The sequence below is a fragment of the Bicyclus anynana genome, chromosome 17 (assembly GCF_947172395.1).
Source record: "Bicyclus anynana chromosome 17, ilBicAnyn1.1, whole genome shotgun sequence".
Lineage (NCBI taxonomy): Eukaryota > Metazoa > Arthropoda > Insecta > Lepidoptera > Nymphalidae > Bicyclus > Bicyclus anynana.
In genome coordinates this window covers 2,334,653-2,344,898 of record NC_069099.1, presented here as the reverse complement: position 1 = coordinate 2,344,898, position 10,246 = coordinate 2,334,653, and the positions used below count along the sequence as shown (strand labels likewise).

Below are 10,246 nucleotides of genomic sequence, written 5' to 3'. Positions count from 1 at the left end.
TTTTGACCATAAATAATTTTAAGTGGATTTTTTTGTGTTTTTGATGACTTTTTGTTGTGTATCTTCTGCGTTGGTCTAGCCTAGCGTAATTGGCTCACAACTGTATGGCTATAAATTTTAGGGTTCTAGAATCTAGGTTGAATACGGTGTTTGCTAAAAAATATAATGAACATCTTTGTAAGAAAACATTTTCGGTCGCAGCAGTGATATGTTAGAAGTCACAATGGGCTAGTTCAGACTTTTTTAAAATGGTCTTAAATCGTTTATTATCGTTCTAGGTTGAAAAAAATTATCAATTTTTTTGAGACGAGACGAAATTTGTTCTGACTTCCGGTACCATCACTTTCGTACAGTACTAGGTTTTTCGTCATTTGTACCTGAACAATTCCATTCACTCGGGTACTCACTTGTACCGCTCAGAAGTGATAGTGCTCAGAGGTATTTTCTGATGTAGTAGACTTCTAAGCTAAGCTCTATTCACGCTTTCTAAGCTTTATTCACGTTGGTTCATTTCACAGGTAATTTTTGTTCAAGGGCTTGTAGTCTATTAAGTATTTGTATAAAAAACACCCATGCTCATCACACAAATATTTTCCAGTTGTGGGAATCGAACCCACGAATGCATGCAGAAAGCAGGGTACTACCGCTGCGTCATGCGGCCGTCATGAAGTTGTAATTCAAAAAGTTCTCAGGTTCTTAGCCTGACGAAGTAATTGTAATTTCAAAATTTCTGATTGAGGTTCTTATCCGACCTGTGAAGCACTGCTGCAGGTAGGCGTGCCTCCTCACGGCCGCCGTCATCTTGCGGCCGCGGTAGCGCCGGTACTTCAGCAGCAGGTCCAGCACGTGGTCGACGCCGTGCACGGGCTGCAGGCGCGTGTAGCCGTACAGCAGCTCGTTGAAGTCGATCACGCGCCCGCGCTGCCGAGACGGGGCGTTGATTATCTCCATCACCTGCGAAATATATTTTGTTTGAAAGATATTCATAATTTTCATTGCTTCATTGGAGCATCTTCTTCTCTCTTGTATCTTCAACCTCGTCAACAAGCTAGCTAGCAGCATTCGAGAAACTCCGAGATAAATTTGCATTCAAAACTCCTGCAGACGAAACGTCTTCTAACAACTTGTCTTGCCAGGAATGTATTGTGTGATGTGAGGTGAGCTATCTCTGTGTGATCGGATCATAAATAAGGAAAGGAACCAAAAATACTGATATAGCTCAACGATTCACGAAGTGGCAGTAAAAGAAGACCGTAGTTCGAAGAGCTGACAGACTTTAGGATCTCAAGATTCCGTAATGGAAATGACCCCACGGAAAGCGCAGTATTGGTCGACCCTGAACAAGGTGACGAAAGCAACTGGGTTGCAAGGAGCCACTGGATACTGGAGGCACGAGATCGTGGTGTTTGGAAGTTCACACAAGAGATGTTTGTCCAGCGTGAACATCTATCGGCTGATAATGATAATGATGACTGTAATAAGCCATAAACAAAGGCTGAAGCTACTGAAAAAAAGTGCTTAATGACTAAACTGTACTTAATAACTATAGGCCTCATTAGAAGGCTCAAAGTTACGCAGTAGGCCATGAAGCGAGTTATACATGGAGTTTCTCCGTGTGATCGAATTATAAATGAGGAGATCCGCAAAAGAACCAAAGTCAGTGACATAGCTCAGTGACTCATAAAGCTGAAGTGGCAATGAGCAGGCCATATAGTTCGAAGAGCTGATGGAATGGCGACCTTGGATAGCGCACTGTCCGTCGGCCGCACACTAGATGGGCTGAGGACATTAAGCGGGTTGCAGGAAGCCCTGAATAGTGGCGGCTCGAGATATTTATATTTGGAAGTCCATGCAAGAAGCATGTCTAGCAGTGGACGCCCATCGACTGATAATGATGCTGATGATGATGATGACTAAAGTGGTTATGATAGTACTTAATAATTACTAACTTCACGTATGACGTCATCCAGTGCCTCTTTCAGAGGAGTTTCGAGTCTTCGCTTAGGGTTGGAGTGGCTGACGGAATGGATGGACTTGGTGATGAAGTCGAACGGCACGATATCCTCCACTCTGTCAGCCTTGTAGCGGTTGAAGTCTATCGGGGCACCTGGAGTTATACAATAATTATTAATTTTTTCTCTTTGCATTAAAATATTTAAGTGGTGGCTTTGTAACGTTTGTGGGTCCCAATCATCAATAGAGATGATGACAAGGTTTCAATATATAGAAATTTTAAGAGACACGAATGTCTCTTAAATCTCTATTACCCGAAGGTAATAAGGTCAATACTAAGTAATTAATACCTTGATATATCCCAACTAATATTATAAATGCGAAAGTAACTCTGTCTGTCTGTCTGTTACCTTTTCACGGCTGAACTGATCAAGATGAATTTTGGTATTATACTACCTTGGTACCTTGGAGCAAAACATAGGGTACTTTTTGACCCTGAAATAAAAATAGGAGGGGGTGAAATACGGTTTGAAAGTTTGTATAGAAAGTTTTAAAAATTTAATCATAAATCAATAAAAAAATACGAAATATAATGTGATTTAAGAATTTTTAAAATTAAAATGTGAATTAGAGGTTGAAAGTTTCCACGCGGACGAAGTCATGGGCGTCCGCTAGTATAAAATAAATCTATATATACTAATATTATAAAGAGGTAAAGTTTGTAAGTTTGTAAGTTTGTCACATTTTTTAAATGGGGTAATCTTCGGAACTACTGGTCTGATTTTAAAAATTCTTTTACCAGTAGAATGCTACATTATCGGGGAGTGCTATAGGCTATATTTTATATTGGTATCATATATATTAGCCGAGTTATCACAGTTTTTGTCATACAGGTCGGACTGAAAATCCTCTTAAACAGACTTATTCGCATGCGCTGCCTTAACTATTGTGTAAAATTGAAATTAATGTATGGAGACTTTATGTATCTTTAAAAGTTCTACAAAAAAGTCCGCGACACCATATATCTATCATCTATATATTACCAGATATAGTACCTTTTGTGTTTTAAAAATTATTAATTTTATATACTTAGGTTTACGTCATTATTTATACAACTAAACTTTAATCCTTATTAAAATAAATTGTTTAATAATCACAAGGATATTATGGAGATTAGATTTGCCCTTTACAGTATGTTAATTAGTTACATAGTTTCAGAGATAATACAAAATTTCTAAAAGACGCAGTAATTCCGCTATATGACGCTCGGCGCTTTCATTTACGTAGTTCCCGTTCCCGTGTGAATATGGGGATCAAACATAGCCTATGACACTCGCAAATAACGTAGCTTTCTATTGGTAAAACAATTTTCCAAATCGGTCCAGTAGATCCAGAGATTACCTCCTACAACCACACGAACTTTACCTCTTTATATTATTATCATAGAAGTCTCTATTTCTCTTGGTCATACCACCACTCTCAAAGGACTGGACCGATTTTGCTAAGGGTAGGAGTAAGATAGAGAAGTTACAGGGTAAGGTAGGGTACGGGTAGGGAAGCGTAGGGGTAGTGTAGGGGTAGGGTAGGTTTAGGGCCGGGCTTAGGGTAGTGGTAGGGTAGGGGTAGAGGTAGGGTAGTGGTAGGGTAGAGGTACGGGTAGGATAGGGAAGTGGTAAGGTAGGGGTAGGATAGGGATAGGGTACGGGGAGGGTAGGGGTAGGATGGGGGTAGGGTGTAGGTAAGGTAGGGGTAGGGTAGGGGGAAATTTGGGGTAGGGTAGGGGTAGGGTGGTGGTAGGGGTAGGGTAGGGTAGGGGTAGTAGTAAAGTTGACATCGAAATTTACGCGGACGAAGTCGCGGGCGTCCGCTAGTAACATTATAAAATTTCAAAATCAATTAAAAATGTCGTTGAGCTGGAATCGAACTCTGGTTTAATAAGTTTTGCCCCTTAGTTTCACACCACTTGTCCAGTTGAGTCGATATGATATCGTCGAAATTTGTTAACTTTATACACGGCTTGGGTGTTAGGTTCAATTTCGTTACGGAATTTCTTGAGTCGCCGCGCTCAAAGCCCGCGATAAAAGCTATGTAATAGCCTAAAATGTTACCTAATATCCTATTATCTCCTAAGTAGCCCGGCTCGCCCATCTTGGCCGTGAACAGCGGAACTCCACCAGGTAACACAAAGCTGGTCACTTGACCCCCTTTCACCCCCAGCTCGCGCGCAGAAGACTGGATGTCCCGGTGCAGGTCCAGGCTCTGCTCTCGGAGCTCCTGAATGCGAAGGTTCTGAAAAATTATAGAGAAATAATCAAATTAAATTATGACTCATCGATTACTGATATAGCGACCAATGTACAACGATGAATTCACCCGATATTTCCCATTCCCGCGAGAATATGGGGATAAAATAAAACCTATATTACTGGTTGATAATGTGGCTTTCTATTGGTGAAAGAATTTTTTAAATCGGTCCAGAAGTTTTTGAGTTTATTCTTTATATACAAAAATGCATTCTGTCCTCTTTCTAATTAGTTTCTTTTTAATTACTTTGCTTATCGGTATTACAAGAAGGTAACAGTAACAAACTGGTTAATACTAAAATCCTCAAATAAAAGAACGTAACGTATTCGAGTACGTAAATTCGATAACATTTTCCGATTTTTAACATTTAAGAGGTTAGAATCATTTTTCGTAAGTAACTTTTAATAAATAAACTATCTTACTTTATCCGTCGGTACTTTCACTGATAGGTATTATATAGAGAGAAAGATTTCATATTACAAGAATCATATAGAATTCAACTCGAATACTTTCATAGATTGTAGATATGAAACCATATTTATAAGTAAAACAAACAAGATTTAAGTTTTGTACAAACTAAAGGTTCAACAATTCAATTATTCGTATCGTCCAAGGTAAACCGGTACATTCAGACTTCAGTAGGTAGGTAGCACACAATAGCCTAACCTGGGGTTAGGGGCAGCGGGTTAAAGACCCAACATAATGCGGTAGTTACAGCTGTGACTCATAGCTATACCTACATTTTGAGCAGCTGTACTTGAAATAATCTGTGTAGGTTCATAGGAATGCAACTGTTGAGTTTATCAGCAGAACCTGACTTCCGAACCGGTGGTTCTACAAGTACAAGAAAACGTGAGGTTGTTGAAAAAAGAGAAAAAAGAACAAGAATGAGGGTAGATCTATTCTGCCCCTAACAGCTGATGTCAATTTCATCTCGCAAACTTCTGTCCCGTCGTGACCACGATCCATGAAACTGGGTCGAAATAACGACTTAAAAAATCTCGTCGTTTTATCGTGGTATGTACCGTTTGAATAATATTCGTAAGTACAAGTAGACAAATTTAAAAAAGTTCGAAAAATACTTGTAAAACTAAGCCTAGGTTTATTGAGATCTTTCACTTACACAGAGAAGGTAACAGTATCTCCATGCCTAATGTCTACGGTATAAAAAATCACTTTCCGCGGTCCTCTGTACGCTTAGGTACTTGTAAACTACTCAACGGATTATAACACAGTACTTACTAATTATTCAAAATTCTTCTGATTCAAAAGAAACATAATTATATCGTAGTTCAAGGATTCCATTAGGACGAAATCGCGGGCGGACAAAATAATCAACGCGGTGGATCACCCTGACTCTGCAAAAACATACTGCTAACGATGATAACGAAGTCAGCAAATAACCAGCCTTATTGTACGATCTGTCTGAACAACCCACCTCCTCCCATGGCCCTTTCAACCTCTCGGTAATTTGGGCCGAATCGAGGGAGAGCGAACCCGGTACTTGGTCTTTGCGTATTCCCGGGACGCCTTCTTGACTCCCTACAAGTTATTTTCTCTTTTCGCTCCTTGTCCCTTATTACTCACTCTCCCCATTCTGGGGCTGGACGACACACGACGTTGAGATCCGCTTGTCCGCCTGTCTGAACAGTGTGATGAGTCTAAGCAGCAAATAAAAATAGAATGATGATGATCAAAGTTTTTACCTTAAAGTAAGTATGCAGCCTGTACATCTGGCGGTGATCTTTGACTGGATGCAGTGTGATCGCACGGTGCACCTCCCGCTTCTTGAGGCGCCCGGTGTACGCCTCAGCGCCGCTGCCGTTGTGGTGCAGAATCGTCTGCATCTGCATGCGGGACGATTGTTTTAGTCTTTGTACTTGAGATGTATTGTTTTTACACAATTTAATAATATAAGATGAAATTTGTCGTCTTTCAAAGATCATGTGTCCTAGTTAGAACGTGTCCTATTTTGATATTGTAAGGAATTTCAAGCAGCAAAAAATTGAAGGTCTAGATTTTCAGTAGTAATTAATGGACAGTATATTTATTTGATGAGCTCTCTGACAGGACACAGGCCTTATGTCTCAGACAATTTTTTTGGCTGGTGGGAAGCTCTGACCGTGACTATTCACCAACCTATCGACACAGACGTACCAGCAAGCGATTTAGCGTTTCAGTAGGATGTCGTATTCATCATCATCACTTACCATCAGATGAGATTATAGTCCAGGTCTAACTTGTAAGCAACAAAAAAAAATACCACAATTCTGGGCCACCTTTGCCTTTATCCAGCGACTCACTGCGAATCGCTTTGATATCGACACGAACTACGTGTATTGTTGCATCAGCTTTGCGACATGTTGAACTACCTATATCGATAAATTTGATTCTGTTGCAGATCTCCTCACTCCTGATTCCATCACCTAGAGATACAAGCATAGCTCGCTAATCGGATAGCTGAGTGACTCTAAGCCCTTTTCTGAGGTTCCAAAGTGAATATCATAAAATATAGAAATTCGATAGTTTTAGGTACAAGAGCATGATATGCACAAATGCGTTTGTTTAGTAAACAAACGCAGTGCGTCAGCAGTATTCACAGAACTTTTCTTTCCTGTTATAATATGTCTAATGTCGGCCACTGACGATCACATTGCAATGCCATGCACATCGCGACCAACATAAATGATCAGTTTTAAGGGCTGTTAAACTGTTAGCTTTGCAGCCATGTGAGTTTACTTGATCGTCAGTGAATAAGAGAATTCTTGGAACAACATAGCCCCGTTTCGGACGGTCAAGTCATATGTTTGACCAGCTGAGAATAATATTGAGTGTATGATATAATAAATGAAGTATATGAATAGGTACCTACATCAATTGAATACATTGATGTCAACAGATCAAAGGGCGAGCCGATACGAAGTCTATCGGCTAATATAAATCAATAATTAATTAATCAAAGATCATGAGATGAGTAGCTACCTACATTGCACTGCGCTAGACTGCTGATAAACTACTTTCATGTGGCCGATGTTTTGCATTCAACCAACTTTAATTGTAAAATTATTTTAACCTTTCATATCTACTGCTACTTGTAAAATATGTTCATCAGCGTTTACTTTATCAATATTAAAAGCAAGCAGAGTAATTGGCAATACAAGTAAAGGGTATCGAATCTCCTCTCAAGTGAGAATGAGAGAGGTTGTCCAATAGTCCGCCACGGTGGCCCAATGAAAATTTTCTGGTATGCAGGTTTCCTCACGATGTGTTCCTACACCGTTTGAGACTTAAATGTCGGAAGTGCATGCACCGGACCGGTTTCGAACCTGCGCCCTCCGGAATCAGAGGCAGAGGTCATATCCACTCGGCTATCACAGCTACATACACATTAGTTTATTATAATACTAGCGGACGCCCGCGACTTCGTTCGCGTGAAAATTAGTTTTTCACAAATCCCACGGGAACCATGGATTTTTTTCGGGATAAAAAGTAGCCTATGTGTTAATCCAGGCTATAATATATTTCAATACCAAATTTCAGCTAATTCTGTTCAGTAGTCAAGGCGTGAAAGAGTAACAAACATTCATATAATTAAAATCATCAGATTTCGCAAATCTTGGGAAACCATGGATTTTTTTGGGACAAAAAGTAGCCTATGTGTTAATCTAGAGTAAAATCTATTTCTATTCCAAATTTCAGCCAAATCGTTTCAGTAGTAGCGGCGTTAAAGAGTAACAAACATCCAAATATACATCCAAACATCCATACAAACTTTCGCGTTTATAATATTAAGTAGGATAGGATTGCTAAACAACGATTAGTTTGAGCCTACACAAATGCTCTGCGCAAACTGCATGTTGTTTATAAACCGCAAATCGTAATATATTTTAAACAGCAAATGACGTGAATAACACGTGTTATAACATCATGGAGGATACTCACCTATTTACACAACTTCTAGCATCACTAAAATAATCTACATAGCATATTAATATCAAAACAAACTAACTCCGCCGCGTTCTTTAAGGTTCTGTACCTACTCAACTACCTCCTAAAGTAGTTACTCTGTACCTCGTAAAGAAAAAAATCGGATCTCGTATTGGAATAGTGCGTTATACGTCTGACTGTCAAGACCTTAGGTATATCTCGGAAACGTGTGGAAGTATCGGATTGACAATACCATTTACTAACTTCCAGGGACTGTTTAAACCTGAATATACTCAGATCAGCCTTCTTTAGCCAAGTTGCACGTCGATTCTGTTTCTACGATCGCTAACGCTTCGAAAACTAAAAAGATGTATCGGAATGACATTTGCTATCGACAGGTCACGTGATCAAGATCTGTCATTTCCATACATTTTTCTAGTTTCGTTAGCGATCGTAGAAAGAGAATCGACGTGCCACTTGGCTAGAGGGGCAGACCCTTGTAACTGAAATGTAGCTGGGTTTAAAAAAATATTAGCTGTAGATAAAATCAAACTGCTAAGTTAACCATGATTGTTGTCGATGTAATCGTAAAAATAATAATAAACAGGTCTAAAAATATATAGGTATCTACACTCGTAAATATTACCATGTAGGAGATGACAGTGACACACAAACACACAGAGACACAGTTGGGCGGACGGCGAGACGAGTTTTTATAGTCACATGTTTTGCCTATTGTGTGATAAACTGTTAGCTTTGCGTAGATTAGCTACCAACAGGACGTACTAAAATATTTGTTTTATTTCATTTTGGTCATTATTATAGTCCAAAAAATTAATAACTATCATACTGTTCTATACACCGTGCTACCGGCCGCGTCTATAATCCGCCGCGACATGTATGTATCCATTACGAGAAACTCTATAGTAATAATAAAAATAAGCTGAAGCACATTCACACGCTATCGAAACAAAAAAATTAAAATTGATGAAAATCTTCAGAACATCCTATTTCATTCTGTTTGGAAAGAAGAAGTTAATGAACTTTAACCTAGTTTCAGAAATTTTGTTGTTTAATACCTACATACCTACTATTTTTGATACACCTAGTCGGCGGCAGTGTCTTTACTAGGGCTGTTAATAAAATATCGATAATATAACAAAATAATGTATGACATTCATGGCGTTTCGGACAACCTGCCGCCAGTCGATTTAGCGTTCCGGTACGATGTCGTCCAAGAACCGAAAGGGGTGTGGATTTTCATCCTCATCCTAGTTAGCCCGTTTTCATCATCCAGATTGCAACATCACTTACCATCAAGTGAGATTGTAGTCAAGGGCCAAGTTGTAAACAAAAAAAATATGAACATAGCGGAAGATGATGGTGGGGACATCCAAGTCATAATTACAGACTTCGAAATTCTCTGGTATGCAGATTTCCTCACGATGTTTTTCCTTCTTCGTTAGAGACACGTGATATTTAATTTCTTAAAATGCACACAACTGAAAAGTCAGAGGTGCATACTCCGGACCGGATTCGAACCCACACCCTCCGGAATCGGATGCAGAGGTCATATCCACTAGGCTATCAGTATCACCATATCCATACCAATAAATTATCCAGCTTAATTTTTTGGTATAGATACGGAAGCTTCTGTTATGAAACTACTCTGTGAGGCTCCTCGTGTCGATTGCTAACATCTGTTGACATTTAACTTTCACTGAGACGAGGTTGATAAATTAGGAATGCCCGGCATAGCGGGGGTGGTGAGGTCTAGGCGGTTTAGCTATTGCATACTCAGCCTATAGAATTTAATAATCTGAGATTGAATTTAAGAACAAGGCATCGCTTTAAAGTTTAAAGGAATATCATTTAAACAAATACAGAATTATGACAAAGTCTACAAGAAACCGCTACGCAACGCAGACAAACGAAAAAACTCTACGTATACGTATCACTTTGAAACCTTAGCTGATTTACTTAAAAGCTTAACTAATTTTTATCGCCTATTGATCGTCAAATATACCTCCGAAAGCACAGAAAAACCTGCGCTTGGAGTGGG

The 10,246-nt window shown here is 39.4% G+C and overlaps 2 protein-coding genes across 2 annotated transcripts in view; both read right to left on the bottom strand.

Moving 5' to 3' along the window:
- The window catches only part of LOC112051269 (uncharacterized), a 105,807-nt gene that overhangs the window by 54,175 nt on the left and 41,386 nt on the right, over positions 1–10,246 (bottom strand). The gene's annotated exons all lie outside the window — the stretch shown is intronic.
- Positions 1–10,246, bottom strand: part of LOC112051275 (chondroitin sulfate synthase 1) — a 44,079-nt gene that overhangs the window by 5,944 nt on the left and 27,889 nt on the right. Inside the window, exons 2-5 of the mRNA XM_024089845.2 lie at positions 5,964–6,104; positions 4,062–4,242; positions 1,950–2,107; positions 753–954 (exon numbers count right to left, since the gene is read on the bottom strand). Coding sequence (XP_023945613.2) covers positions 753–954; positions 1,950–2,107; positions 4,062–4,242; positions 5,964–6,104 — 682 coding nt within the window. The remainder of the gene's footprint in view (positions 1–752; positions 955–1,949; positions 2,108–4,061; positions 4,243–5,963; positions 6,105–10,246) is intronic.